Source organism: Macaca fascicularis, chromosome 16 (assembly GCF_037993035.2).
Source record: "Macaca fascicularis isolate 582-1 chromosome 16, T2T-MFA8v1.1".
Lineage (NCBI taxonomy): Eukaryota > Metazoa > Chordata > Mammalia > Primates > Cercopithecidae > Macaca > Macaca fascicularis.
The window spans coordinates 74,459,691-74,474,507 of NC_088390.1; the positions used below are offsets into that span (position 1 = coordinate 74,459,691).

General features: G+C 43.2%; 1 protein-coding gene across 1 annotated transcript; it reads left to right on the forward strand.

Annotated features, from left to right (window-relative positions):
* The first annotated feature begins 810 nt into the window (after window positions 1–810).
* Window positions 811–12,678, forward strand: KPNA2 (karyopherin subunit alpha 2). The gene is made up of 11 exons (XM_045374522.2): window positions 811–914; window positions 2,192–2,289; window positions 2,439–2,576; window positions 6,034–6,122; window positions 7,739–8,007; window positions 8,260–8,354; window positions 8,455–8,718; window positions 9,207–9,440; window positions 9,689–9,871; window positions 11,578–11,727; window positions 12,333–12,678. Exons 2-11 carry the CDS (start codon window positions 2,215–2,217, stop codon window positions 12,423–12,425), a joined length of 1,590 nt encoding a protein of 529 aa, XP_045230457.1. The 5' UTR covers window positions 811–914; window positions 2,192–2,214; the 3' UTR covers window positions 12,426–12,678.
* Window positions 12,679–14,817: the final 2,139 nt, after the last annotated feature.

The following is a 14,817-nucleotide window of genomic DNA, read 5'->3' on the forward strand; positions in this document are numbered from 1 at the left end:
CAAAAAGTAACATATTGAAATCACACATAGGTACACATGTGCATAGGTATACATATATATGTATAGAGACATTGCAGTAGCAAATGTGTTAACATTTGGCAAATCTGGATAAGGATTTGCAATTCTGCTGCATTTGAAATTATTTAAAAATACAAAACTTGAGTGTTTGGAGAAACAGGAATAAGAAATATTTTGTTACTATATTTGCGGCTTCTATACAGTCTTTTACGACGCAATTGAAAAAAAAAACTAAACTAAAAAATATAACATAAATCTTCCCTCCCATAGTGGCCAGAAACCCCTGCCAAGTTCTTCGGATATCGTAACAGGAAAAAAATGCAAAGCAATATGTCTTTCTATAAAGATTACTTATTTACTAATTATCATTTTTTAATTTTCATGAAGATCAACAACAAAGTTTTTTTAAAATAATGACTTTGAGAATCATTTTGCGGTATTTGTTCAAGGCTCTCGCCCAGGAAAACGCCCAGGGACCATGCGCGCTTCAATCCAGTGGAAACACGAACGGCCCAGGGACCGCCCCTTCGCGTTGCTTGACGGGATCTGGAGTCCTCCCGCTCCGCCCGGCCAGGCGCTCGGGAACCGCCCGTCTGCTCCCTCATCTCGCGATGCCATCCTCCTTTTTTTTTTTTTTTCCCCCCCTCCCACTCGCCCCTAAGCCCTATGACTCCCTCCCCTCTCAACGTGTTTTTCAAATCCACCAATGGGCACACAGCTTGGGCTCGAACCAGCCAATCGGAATGCGGAGTCACCGGGAAATTTAAATCGCGCCGGCCGGCTGCACGAGCCACACGGTCTTTGAGCTGAGTCGAGGTGGACCCTTTGAGCGCAGCCGTCCCACAGCCGCTGATTCCCCGCATCGCCTCCCGTGGAAGCCCGGGCCCGCTTCTCAGGTACAGACTCAGGCGGCGGCTCGGCCCGAGCGCTAACGGTTTGCCCGCGGGCGGCGTTCGCCTTTGGGTGGGGGGAAGGAGGCCCCGGGTCCACGCCGAGCCTGGCTCAGCCTCCCGCGTTGTCTAGGCCTCGGGGGCGACTGGTTCATTGACCAGGCGGCTGAGTTTCGCGGGGTCTGCGGGTTTAGGGCGCCGACGCTCTTCAAACGGCAGCGGAGACCATAACGCGTCGCGGCCGGGAGAATCGGAGCGAGCCAGGCCTGAGGGCGAATGTCCCGGGAGGGCTCGTGGCGGCCCTGGCCTCGCTTCCCCCTTTCTCGTTGCATCTTCCCCGACGTAGGGGCAGGGGCAGGGGCTGGGGGTGGCAGTTGGGAGCACTGTCTCTGACACTTTGGCCCCGGGGTGGCTGTGCCACCAAGTCGTAGGCGAGCGTAATGAAAGCAAAGATAGCAAATTGTAAGGAGGGCTTTGACTTTTGTCGTCTTCTGAATGACGCACAGCTGATGTCGTCCTAATTAAGTGCATTCGCTCCTAGTCTCTGGAAATGCAAATCAAATATGCGACATGCGGCACTGCATTTTTAATGTTGACCATAATGTAATGATGAAGCAAATTTTTTTTAGTTTTCGAATCTGCACCTATTTTGGCCAAGTAAAGACAGTAAAGTAGTGCGAGCCTCCTGAGAATCTGAATTTATTGCCCTGGCACATAATTTTTAGCTGTAAGTTAACTTGGTTCCCCTGCTTTGCCTTGGATTAACTATTAGGGACTCTGGAGTATCGAGCCAGGCTGTCAGAAACGGTGGACACACGTGGCTAGTCCAAATTGAAATACGCTGTAAGCTTAAAGTACACAAAAGACTTCAAAGATAGAGTATGGAAAAAGAATGTAAAAGATGTCAGTTATTTTATATATTGAAATATATATGTTGAAATACTATTTGGATATGTTGGGTTAAGTAAAATAAATTATTGAAATTAGTTTCACTTGTTTCTTTTCGCCTTTTAAAAAGTATGGCTACTAGGAAGTTTCAATTTATATAGCTTGCATTCTATTTCTGATGGACAGCCCTCTCCAGGAAGTCTCAGCGCTTCAGAGGGAAGGGGGACAGTTCCCGTTTGGGTAAAGCTATTTCATAGTGCTGAAAGCATGATGATCCCCCCTCTAGTATACAGGTGTGGATTCAGTAGATGCTTGATAATTCAATTCTTATTTGGTACTATTATTGACAAAGGAAAATGATAAAGGAAATATTTTTCTCCTCGCCCATCTTTTAGCTTTCTCCCTTTGTCTCATAACCATGTCCACCAATGAGAATGCTAATACACCAGCTGCCCGTCTTCACAGATTCAAGAACAAGGGAAAAGACAGTACAGTGAGTACCTTCTGTTGCTTTCCTGTGGTGGTGTTTAAATGGGAGGACATTTGGAAAGGGGTGAAAACTTAGGGATCTTTTTAAAAATACCCTCACTTAGCAACAAAAACTGATGTGATAGGTGAAACGGCATGTTATCTTTTCTCAAGGAAATGAGGCGTCGCAGAATAGAGGTCAATGTGGAGCTGAGGAAAGCTAAGAAGGATGACCAGATGCTGAAGAGGAGAAACGTAAGCTCATTTCCTGATGATGCTACTTCTCCGCTGCAGGAAAACCGCAACAACCAGGTAAAAAATGTATTTTGGTTTATGAGTTACGTGAAATCCAGAAAATCAGTAGGAACTTTTCTTAGAAATTCCAGTAAACTTAACATTTTTAGCCTTAGGTTGTAACTATCTGTGAAGATCTTTTTCTCTGTTCCCAATTAGTAATTGTCTTCTTTCCTGCCTTCCATAATCCACTGAAGCTGATTTAGGATCTTCCTTTAGCTCTGACCTTCCTTCAGACTTCCCTGCATTTCTAGCTGCTAACTGGGTACCTTGACCTGACCACTGTGTCCAGAGCCAACCAGTTTCTGGTTTATTCTTTTTTTTTTTTTTTCCCTAGACGGGGTCTTGCTTTGTTGCTCAGGCTGGAGTGCAGTGGCACAATCTTGGCTCACAGCAACCTCTGCCTCCTGGGTTCAAGCAATTCTCCTGCCACAGCCTCCTGAGTAGCTGGGATTACGGGCACGCACCACCATGCTTGACTAGTTTTTGTATTTTTTTTTTGTTTTGTTTTTTTGAGTTTCCCTCTGTCGCCCAGGCTGGAGTACAGTGGTGTGATCTCAGCTTACTGCAAGCTCCACCTCCCAGGTTCACGCCATTCTCTTGCCTCAGCCTCCCAAGTAGCTGGGACTACAGGCACCTACCACCCTGCCCAGCTAATTTTTTTGTATTTTTAGTAGAGACGGGGTTTCATCATGTTAGCCAGGAAGGTCTCTGATCTCCTGACCTCGTGATCCACCCGCCTCGGCCTCCCAAAGTGCTGGGATCACAGGTGTGAGCCACTGCCCGGTCTGTTTTTGTATTTTTAGTAGAGGCAGAATTTCACCATGTTGGCCATGCTAGTCTTGAACTCCTGACCTCGTGATATGCCTGCCTTGGCCTCCCAAAGTGCTGGGATTACAGGCGTGAGCCACCAGGCCCTGCCCGTTTTTGGTTTATTTCTGCCTTTTTTGGTATTCTCTCTTTTTTTGTATTTGTCACCAGCTTTGTTCAGGACTTTCCTTCTGAAATATTTACGGTAGCCTCCTAAGTTATCATTTCCTCCTTTCTGTGCCATATATTATTTTCCTGAAATTTTTCCTAAAGTACTGCCTTAGACATGTGTTTTCTCTCCTCAAAATCCATCCTCCAAATTGCTTGAACCTGGTAGGTGCAGGTTGCAGTGAGCCAAGATCGTCCCATTGCACTCCAGCCTGGGCAACAATCAAGGAAAAAAATAAAAATAAAAAAATTCATATTCCAGCTCGGCATGGTGGTTCATGCCTGTTCATGCCAACACTTTGGGAAGCTGAAATGGGAGGATCACTGGAGGCCAGGAGTTTGAGCCCAGCCTAGGCAACGTAGCAAGACCTTGTCTCTATAAAAAATAAAGTTAGCTGGGCATGGTGGCATTGGCCTTTAGTCCTAGGTATTCAGGGGGCTGAGACAGAAGGATCACTTGCCAGGATTTTGAGGTTGCAGCGAGCTATGATTGCACTACTGTACTCTGTGCTGGGTGACAGTGAGACACTATCTGTAAAATAAAAATCCCTGCTCCATGAAGGCCTTCCATAAAGTAGACCTATCTTAGATTTTCAAATTTATCTTTCATCTGGGCACTTTCCTACATCTTTTTCTCACAATATGCGTCCTTTTTTTTTTTTTTTTTTCTTAAGATGAAGCCTTGCTTTGTTGCCCAGGCAGGAGTGCAAGGCACCATCTTGGCTCACCACAACATCCGCCTCCTGGGTTCAAGCGATACTCATGCCTCAACCTCTGGAGTAGTTGGGATTACAGGCATGTGCTACCATGCCCAGCTAATTTTTGTTTTTTTCCAGTAGAGACGGGGTTTCGCAATGTTGGTCAGGCTGGTCTCGAACCCTGACCTCAGGTGATCTGCCTGCCTTGGCCTCCCAAAGTTCTGAGATTACAGGTGTGAGCCACCACACCCAGCCACATTATGCTTCCTTTAGCACTCCACATTTATCTTTTTTTTTTTTTAATTGAATACTATCTATGTTCTATATCTAGGGTACTAATACTCAAAGCTCATCTTCTCCTTATAGCACTCCTTAGTCTAGCAGGAAAGACACTTCTTTCTCAGGATTCTCTAGCACCTGGTTCTGCACCCAAAATGGGGAGTAAATGCTGTGTAGCCCATCTATTTACCACTTGTTTTACGCTGTTTGTCTCCTTGTCACATTTCCTCTGTGAGGCGTCAGGCTCCTGGAGAGACAGGGATACTGTCTTTTTAAATTACGGGTAGCACTGGTTCTCAAACCTTTCTACTGTGATTCACAACATAAATATATATATATATTTTTTGGTGGGGGTCGGGGAATGGGTCTTGAGCTGTTACCCAGGCTGGAGTGCAGTGGTGCGATCTCCGGCTGACTGCAGCCTCCATCTCCTGGGTTCAAGTGACCCTCCTGCCTCAACCTCCCAAGTAGCTAGGATTACAGGGGATCACCACCATGTCTAGCTAATTTTTGCATTTTTAGTAGACATGGGGATTCACCATGTTTCCCAATCTGGTCTTGAACTCCTGACCTCAGGTGATCTACCCACCTCGGCCTCCCAAAGTGCTGGGATTACAGGCATGAGCCACTTCGCCCAGCTGAACATAAAACATTTATATTTGCAACAACACTCAACCATGGAAATACACAGATTATAAAATTAGATATGAGAATCCTCGGCCAGGCGTGGTGGGTCACACCTGTAATCCTAGCACTTTGGGAGGCCCAGGCGGGCGGATCACCTGAGGTTGGCAGTTCAAGACCAGCCTGAGCAACATGGAGAAACCCTGTCTCTACTAAAAATACAAAAAAAATTAGTTGGGCATGGTGGCGCATGCCTGTAATCCCAGGTACTCGGGAGGCTGAGGCAGGAGAATCGCTTGAACCCAGGAGGCGGAGGTTGTGGTGAGCCAAGATCGTGGCACTGCACTCTAGCCTGGGGAACGAGTGAAACTCCATCTCAAAAAAAGAAAATCCTCAGAACGTTGCCTATAACTTCATGTCTTTCTCCCTCAAAGTATATCTGAATGCAAGTTATTGAGACTAATGTAGAAATAATCTTTGGTCTTGTATGGCGACAGGCAGACACCACCATGCCTGGATTTTTTTTTTTTTTTGTCGTGGGGAGGTCTCACCCGAGCTCAAACCATCCTCCCTCCTGAGCCTTCCAAAGTGCTAGGCTTACAGGTGTGAGCCACCATGCTTGGCCTTCTAGTTCATTTTTTAAATGGTTCAAAGCTGCCTTTTTTAGCAACAGAACACTTGGATACTCCATAACTTGAGACTCTAGTGAGTCATGACACCGAGTTTGGAAACTGTTCTACGTATAAAATAATGAATATTTAACAGGCAAAATTAAATGTAGGGTTAAATATGTAGTAGCTGGCTATAAGCCTAATGATGTTTACACAAGTAAGTGTGGATTTTATTGTTTGTATTTAAGCTTAATGATAATGTGCAAAATTTCACTTTTCTTCTAGGGTACTGTAAATTGGTCTGTTGATGACATTGTCAAAGGCATAAATAGCAGCAATGTGGAAAATCAGCTCCAAGCTACTCAAGCTGCCAGGTAAGTCTTGTCTGCAATAGCATGGGTAGCCCAAGAAATTCAGGTTTTTAGATTTTTTTTTTTTTGGGTGGGGGCAGGAAGGGACAGATAGTGTGTAAGGAAAGATTAGGCCAGCCAGCCATATGCCAAATAGTATTTTTTATTTATTAATTTTTTTGAGAGAGGGGCCTTGCTATTTTGCCCAGGCTGGTCTCGAATGCCTGGGTTCAAGCAATCCTCTCACCTCAGCCTCCTGAAGTGCTGGGATCATAGGTGTGTGCCATTGCACCTGCCCATAAAATTTTTACCAAAGTAATGTTTCAGGTCACTGGCGGGGAAAGGAAGAAATAAATAGTAAGTGGGATTGAGACATGCATTTAGAATGATAGATCCATTTAGGAGATCAGTATAATTTGACCTTTACCTCCCACCATACACAGATATTTATGATATGATAGAAAGGATTAATAAGTTCTGTAGCTTGAGAGTGTGCGGAAGAACAAATTTCAATGGTAAATTATCATTAAAAAGTTCTAGGCTGGACACTGTGGCTCATGCCTATAATCCCAGCCCTTTGGGAGGCTAGGGGGCGGGTTACTTGGGCCCAGGAGTTTGAGACCAGCCTGGGCAATATGGTGAGACCCCGTTTCTACAAAAAAAATTATTAGTTGGGTGTGGTGGCACATGCCTGTAATCTTAGGTACTCCGGAGACCCAGGCACGATAATTGCTTGAACCCAGGAGGCGGAGGTTGCAGTGAGCTGAGATCTTGCTACTGCACTTCAGCCTGGTGACAGAGCAAGACTCTGTCTCAAAAAATAAATAAAATTACCCGGGTGTGGTGGTGCGCACTTGTTGTCCCAGCTACTAAAGAGTCTGAGGTGGGAGGATCACTTGAGCCCAGGAGGTGGAGGCTGCAGTGAGCTGTGATCATGGCACTGCACTCTAGCCTGGGTGGAGTGAGGTCGTCTCAGAAAAACAAAATGTAGCCGGGCGCGGTGGCTCAAGCCTGTAATCCCAGCACTTTGGGAGGCCGAGACGGGTGGATCACGAGGTCAGGAGATCGAGACCATCCTGGCTAACACGGTGAAACCCTGTCTCTACTAAAAAATACAAAAAACTAGCCGGGCGAGGTGGCGGGCGCCTGTAGTCCCAGCTACTTGGGAGGCTGAGGCAAGAGAATGGTGTGAACCTGGGAGGTGGAGCTTGCAGTGAGCTGAGATCCGGCCACTGCACTCCAGCCTGGGCAACAGAGCGAGACTCCGTCTCAAAAAGAAAAATGTGCTTAACCACAACTATCAGGGAGAACAAATTCAGTTAACAATGGGAGTCTAACCCTGTCAGAACGTCAAAAGTTTTTTTAAAAAGTGACAAGATCTGTAGATTTCTGCAGGGATGGAGAGGAGGGTAATCTACATTAATTTTTGGAAAAATGGTAGTTAATGATACCGCATATATAGCACCATATAGGTAATCTGTTCAGCTTCTCTTAGATTCCAGAATGTCTCAGCATTTAGTGATTTACTTAAAAGGTTGTCTGAAGTTCTAAACTGTTGAATTGCATTTTAAATTGGTTTTTACACAAACTCCTTTTGTTAACCACTTTCAACTTTTATTTCTCTTTTTGTTCCCCTTTAGGAAACTACTTTCTAGAGAAAAACAGCCCCCCATAGACAGCATAATCCGGGCTGGTTTGATTCCAAAATTTGTGTCCTTCTTGGGCAGAACTGATTGTAGTCCCATTCAGTTTGAGTCTGCTTGGGCACTCACTAACATTGCTTCTGGGACATCAGAACAGACCAAGGCTGTGGTAGATGGAGGTGCCATCCCAGCATTCATCTCTCTGTTGGCATCTCCCCATGCTCACATCAGTGAACAAGCCGTCTGGGCTCTAGGAAACATTGCAGGTACTTGGACTTGAAGTTCTTTTGACTGAATGTATCTAAGCGTAATGAGTTCAAAGAAAGGCCTTATAAATAGTAACGACTTCATCAAGTTTTGAGCTTGCTTTCAAGCCGTTATTAGGAATGAAAGTGTCGTCTTTACAAAGGCAGCAGAGGGGCATCTAAGTACGTTTGGGAGTTTTTGCTGGTGCATCAGTCACTGAACATTGGTGGTGTTGGACAAGATAATAAAATTAATCTTGCCTTTTTTTTCAGGTGACGGCTCAGTGTTCCGAGACTTGGTTATTAAGTATGGTGCAGTTGACCCACTGTTGGCTCTGCTTGCGGTTCCTGATATGTCATCTTTAGCAGTAAGTTACTAACATGAATAAAGTTACTCACTTCTTCATTCTAATTTCCCCCATCTTCTCAAAAGACAGAACCTCTCATTGCCTATTTTTTTCCCCCTAGTGTGGCTACTTACGCAATCTTACCTGGACACTTTCAAATCTTTGCCGCAACAAGAATCCTGCACCCCCAATAGATGCTGTTGAGCAGATTCTTCCTACCTTAGTTCGGCTCCTGCATCATGATGATCCAGAAGTATTAGCAGATACCTGCTGGGCTATTTCCTACCTTACTGACGGTCCGAATGAACGAATTGACATGGTCGTGAAAACAGGAGTTGTGCCCCAACTTGTGAAGCTTCTAGGAGCTTCTGAATTGCCAATTGTGGTAAGTTATTTACTTGTAGATTAGGACATTAGTATAAAAAGCATGATCAGGGCTGGGTATGGTGCCTCACGCCTGTATAATCCCAGCACTTTGGGAGACCAAGGTGGGTGGATCCCCTGAGGTCAGGAGTTAGAGACCAGCCTGGCCAACATGATGAAAGCCCATCTCTACTAAAAATACAAAGAAATTATCTGGATGTGGTGGCACGCGTCTGTAATCCCAACTACTTGGGAGGCTAAGGCAGGAGAATTGCTTGAATCCGGGAGGCAGAGGCTGCAGTGAGTCGAGATCGTGCCATTGCACTCCAGTCTGGGTGACAAGAGCAAGACTCCTGTCTCTCAAAAAAAAAAAAGCATTATCAGTTGATACTAATATTGAAATATTACCTATTTCATACCCATGATGGGCCTCTTGTTAAAACTTTTAGGGTACAGAATTTCTGAAGTGCTGGGAAAAAACCAGCATCAACATTTTTTTTTTTTTTTCAGACTCCTGCCCTAAGAGCCATAGGGAATATTGTCACTGGTACAGATGAACAGACTCAGGTTGTAATTGATGCAGGAGCGCTCGCTGTCTTTCCCAGCCTGCTCACCAACCCCAAAACTAACATTCAGAAGGAAGCTACATGGACAATGTCAAACATCACAGCTGGCCGTCAGGACCAGATACAGCAAGTTGTGAATCATGGATTAGTCCCATTCCTTGTCAGTGTTCTCTCTAAGGTAATGAAGTCTTAGGATTTAATCAAGTCATTTTTAGTATTTATAGAAAGCTCTGCTTGATAAGCTTCTTCACGTGCAAGAATCTTGGGTTCTACTTGGAGTCCTTTGCTGAAAAATACCCAGTAACCCCTTTCACTTACAGTTGGATAGAACCTTGGTACTTTGAGTCATTGTTTTTGTGAAAAAGTACTCCTGGAAACTTATTCTTGCAACTTTCTGAAATAAAACCATTTCCTTATGTTTAATAGGCAGATTTTAAGACACAAAAGGAAGCTGTATGGGCCGTGACCAACTACACTAGTGGTGGAACAGTTGAGCAGATTGTGTACCTTGTTCACTGTGGCATAATAGAACCGTTGATGAACCTCTTAACTGCAAAAGATACCAAGATTATTCTGGTTATCTTGGATGCCATTTCAAATATCTTTCAGGTAAGACCTATCAAGGTGGCTTTGTTTGAATTTGAACTTGATAATAATCAGTTTACTATTTAGACCTGGGGGAGGGCAACTGTTGTAAGTTTAGTCACTAGTAAGCCACAGATTCAGAAAGCCTGTTTAGGTGGGCCACACCTTTGATTAAAAATGTGGCAGGCATTATCAAAGATGAAAGAGATGACAAGTGGATGATGGGACCTGAATCGAAGTCGGGCGTTTATGTGAACTCATCACATCTGTTTACTTACTTGATTTAATGTCCCAATTTCATACTGAATTTTGGTGAAATTAAATTTGAATGACTTGGCCAGTCATGGTGTCTCATGCCTGTATCACAGCACTTTGAGAGTCCAAGGTAGGTGGATCACCTGAGGTCAAGAGTCCGAGACCAGCCTGGCCAACATGGTGAAACCCCGTCTCTGCTAAAAATACAAAAATTAGCCATGTGTGGTGGCAGGCACCTATAATCCCAGCTACTTGGGAGGCTGAGGCAGGAGAATCGCTTGAACCCTGGGCCAGGGGTGGAGGTTGCAGTGAGCCAAGATCATGTCACTTCACTCCAGCCTGGCCGGAAGAGTGAAACTATCTCAGAAAAAAAAAATTTGAATAACTTATATTTTTCTTCTGGTTGTATCCCTAATTGATCCAAGCGTACCAGCATATGGCACTTTGTCATAGTGATTGGTGGTAGGTAAGTCCTACTCATCAACTTTAGATTCTAGAGATTTTTACATATAGAAGTTGAGTCTACAGGCTGGGCACAGTGGCTCACACCTGTAATCCCAGCATTTTGGGAGGCTGAGGTGGGCAGAGCACGAGGTCAGGAGTTTGAGACCAGCCTGGCCAACATAGTGAAACCCCGTCTCTACTAAAAATACAAAAAATTAGCCGGGTGTGGTGGCAGGCGCCTGTAATTCCAGCTACTTAGGAGGCTGAGGCAGGAGAAACGCTTGAACCCGGGAAGCGGAAGTTACAGTGAGCTGAGTTTGCGTCATTGCACTCCATCTTGGGCAACAAGAGTGAAACTCTTGTCTAAAAAAAAAAAAGTTGAGCCTACAATAATGGATGCTGGCGTATTTGTCACTGTGTATAAATAATTTGTCAATATGTGGCCAGTATTTCTTCTTCACCTCATCTAATCCCCTAAGTTACTTTGAAGCAAATCTGTTATTTCATCTATAGATATTTATGTATCTCTTTAAAGTTGAAAATTTAAAGGAAAACTAACCTACATACCATTCCGTATGTCCAGTAAATCCTTAATACCAACACACATTCTGGTCAGACATTTAGTTTAGCACTCCATAGGCCATCTTTGCCTTTGACACCTTGACTACACCTTGTGATGATAAAGGATTTTTTACAGAACAATAAGCCCCTGTTCCCATAGCAGACCAGTTGAACTGGAATGTAGTGTGTTTTAAAAATTGCCCACGTGATTTTGATACATAGAAAAGGTTGAGAGCTATTGATTGTAAGATCTTTGGCTCCAGTTGAAGTAGTGCTAAAAGCAGGTATAGATCCAATCACATTGAATTTCAACAAAATATAAAATGGACTGTGATAGTGATAGGTTTGTTGAAGGGACTGTTAGGTGATTATTTCTGCCTGACATGTATCTATATTCAAATTATCGATGTTGTTTTGTTCATTAAAACATTCAGAGTATACACCAGTAAACTTGGAATTTTTTTTTTTAGGCTGCTGAAAAACTAGGTGAAACTGAGAAACTTAGTATAATGATTGAAGAATGTGGCGGCTTAGACAAAATTGAAGCTCTACAAAACCATGAAAATGAGTCTGTGTATAAGGCTTCGTTAAGCTTAATTGAGAAGTATTTCTCTGTAGAGGTGAGTAATGGATGGTAATATTAATAACAACTTGGAAACATCTAAAGTCACGGCCATGAGCCTTTTTTTCCCCTCATACTTTTTAAAATAAGTCTCATATCTTTGTTAAATGTAGTAAAATATCAGTGTGCATAGGACATAATGTACTTATTTGCCCCTCTAGTTTGGCTTGATGGTAATAAAATCTTTTTAAACTGAGATTTTAAAAGTCCCCAGATTAGTTTCAAATGAACAGCCTTGAGAATCTTAGAATATCTGGAGGGTAAGTTAGTGGGTGTCATTGTAGGAGGTGATAGAGAAGGAGGCCAAACCCACCACTATGCTCTGGGCCTAATACAGTCTTTTCCTATTGAAAAGTGGCAGTTGGGGAAGAAAAAAATCTGTTTCTGTCACTGTAATAGCATTTCTTATCCCCAGTCCCTGCAACTCCCCAGGCACTCATGAATTGGCAAAGTTTCAGAGACCCTCCCTCCCCTATGTCAAATACTAGAATATCATACAGGATTAAAGGTATAATATGCAGATCAAGACCTAGAGATTAAATACAGACTTCTAGGTAGGCTGCTGCTTGAAATACTTACATTCTTTTTATAATATATTTCCAGGAAGAGGAAGATCAAAACGTTGTGCCGGAAACTACCTCTGAAGGCTACACCTTCCAAGTTCAGGATGGGGCTCCTGGGACCTTTACCTTTTAGATCACGTAGCTGAGGCATACATTTGTTGTGTACCATGTTTGGTATTTTGTCTTATTGTTTCTCTACTAAGAACTCTTTTTAAATGTGGTTTGTTATTGTAGCACTTTTTACACTGAAACTATACTTGAACAGTTCCAACTGTACATACTGTATGAAGCTTGTCCTCTGACTAGGTTTCTTATTTCTATGTGGAATTTCATATCTTGCAGCATCCTGTAAATAAACATTAAAGTCCACCCTTTTCTTTACTTCACCATGCCTGTGTGTGGCTTTCTAATTTGGAGCCTTTAATGTCTCTGGTGAAAGGTAACCCATCTGAATTGGTGTGATGAACCAGAGTAGTCCTGGCTGCAGTTTTTACAGAAGAATGAATAACATTTTCTAGAAACCCTCAGCCAGTGTCTCCTTAAGTCTCCTTGGCCAGGGAGATGGGCTAAACACCTTAAATTTAATCATAAATCTCTCCTGGAGCTACAAGCAGAATTCATTCCTCCCAAACTTCAAGGCTGAATGGGATTCCAAGGTCAATCATGGCTGCACATGGGCCTCACCTGGGAAAGTACCCAGTTCTGTTTAGTTGATGAGGGCCGTGAGGGTCCACCTTGGGTCTTTTTAAAAAATGCAATTCCCAAGGGCTCCTCCTGTACAGTGTAGGTTGATAGACACTATTCTTTTTGAGATGGAGTCTCTGTCACTCAGGCGAAACCCTGTCTCTAGTAAAAATACAAAAAATTAGCTGGGATTACAGGCATGGTGCCAGGAGCCTGTCATCCCAGCTACTTGGGAGGCTGAGGCAGGAGAATAGCTTGAACTCGGGAGGTGGAGGTGGCAGTGAGCCAAGATTGCGCCTCTGCACTCCAGCCTTGTGACAGTAGTAAGCCTCCGTCTCAAAAAAAAAAAAAAAACCACTGATAAATAATGTATCTTTACCTATAACTTTCATTTTTGTATTTGTTTTTGTTGTAAGCAAGGGAGGAAACGTAATATTCCTAAACCTATTTGGCAATTAACAGTAAAAACTGCTAACACTTATTTTGCTTGTTGAAATAATCTTAAAAGGGTAACATTAAAAGATTGGATATCAGTGTTAAACATTTCACAAAGTATTGATTCATTGCTATATTGCATTTTGGCTAAAAATAAGCTACTTGATTATTTTTAGAACAAAGGAAATCAACATTCTGTTTCCTAATGTTGATTTTTTTTCTCTCATCTGTGGCTGCATCATCACTGAAGAAAAAGCTCAGGATAATTTTTTGTTATTGTAAATCCTCGTTGTTAAGTAAGATTTTTATTTCAGCATTTGGCTTCTTTAATTGCATAACAGCAGTAACAGCAAAGTCAGTTTTGTTCATATGAGCCATTGGAAACCTTGTCAGATACAGGACCCAAGTTTAGAAGGCCATTAAGGCCTGGCTGCCCCTTACCCCTCTCCACCCTTGCTGGAGCTTGCCAAAACCCGGTGGACTGATTTTGGAAAGCCCTTGAAACATGTCATTTCATTAATGGTGCTTTCTTTTGGGATTGGGCTGTTGACCTAATTTGTGATGAAGGAAACCTGGCCAAATCATGCAGCCTCCCTCTAACTCCCCATGGGAAAGTGTTAGAGAAAAGTGTTTCAGCAACATCACCCATTTAAGTTTCATAACCCCAGCTAATAAAGATGATAAGAAACACCCAAGCTATCAACTAGGGTTTTTTGAGGGCAGAAGTACAATTTAATTTTGAGCACTTGAATGTTAAACGACATGTTTTTGGCATAGTTTGAAAGCTAATTCTAGTGTCTGTAAACACCCAGTTCCTCCTAAATATTTGGGACAGTTTCATAACACTGTAGGAGGTGTATGCATCGAACCCTCTTAAACTGATCAGTTCGTGCATTCCAGGCTTTTCACAATTGTCAATGTCTTTTCCCATCCCAGTTGTGGGAGGTAGCATGATGCAGTCAAATGGACTAGTATTTAAGAGCCAGATCTGTCTGAATTCAAATCCTGCCTCTTTATTATGTCAGTGAAAGACGTTTTGGTGGGGCAGCTAAGTGCCTGGCATAAGAAAAGTATAGATACTAATTCCTACATAATAGATACATCCCAGACAAGTATTACAGCTACTCCAAACTTTTTGTTGTTGGGAATAGCCATAGTAACTGAAGAAACAAAGTCTTGCTATGTTGCCCAGGCTGGTCTCAAATTCCTGGCCTCAAGCTATCCTCCTGCCTCAGCTTCCCAAAGGGCTGGGATTAGAGGCATGAGCCACTGCACCCAGCTGCCTCCAACCTTTTAACACCAAAGATTTCTGTTTGTTCTTACATAGACCCTTGTTTTGATATATTTTACCGTCTAGGCTAAGTTTATTAGTACTCTTCTCTTTTTTTCCCCTTGTCAGTCAGATA

Bases quoted from the DNA above. Each gene is read 5' to 3' on its own strand.
- KPNA2 (XM_045374522.2), top strand. From the start codon at position 2,215: ATGTCCACCAATGAGAATGCTAATACACCAGCTGCCCGTCTTCACAGA. The intron at 2,577-6,033 runs GTAAAAAATGTA...CTTTTCTTCTAG, and splicing joins AGGAAAACCGCAACAACCAG to GGTACTGTAAATTGGTCTGT. The intron at 11,728-12,332 runs GTGAGTAATGGA...ATATATTTCCAG, and splicing joins AGAAGTATTTCTCTGTAGAG to GAAGAGGAAGATCAAAACGT.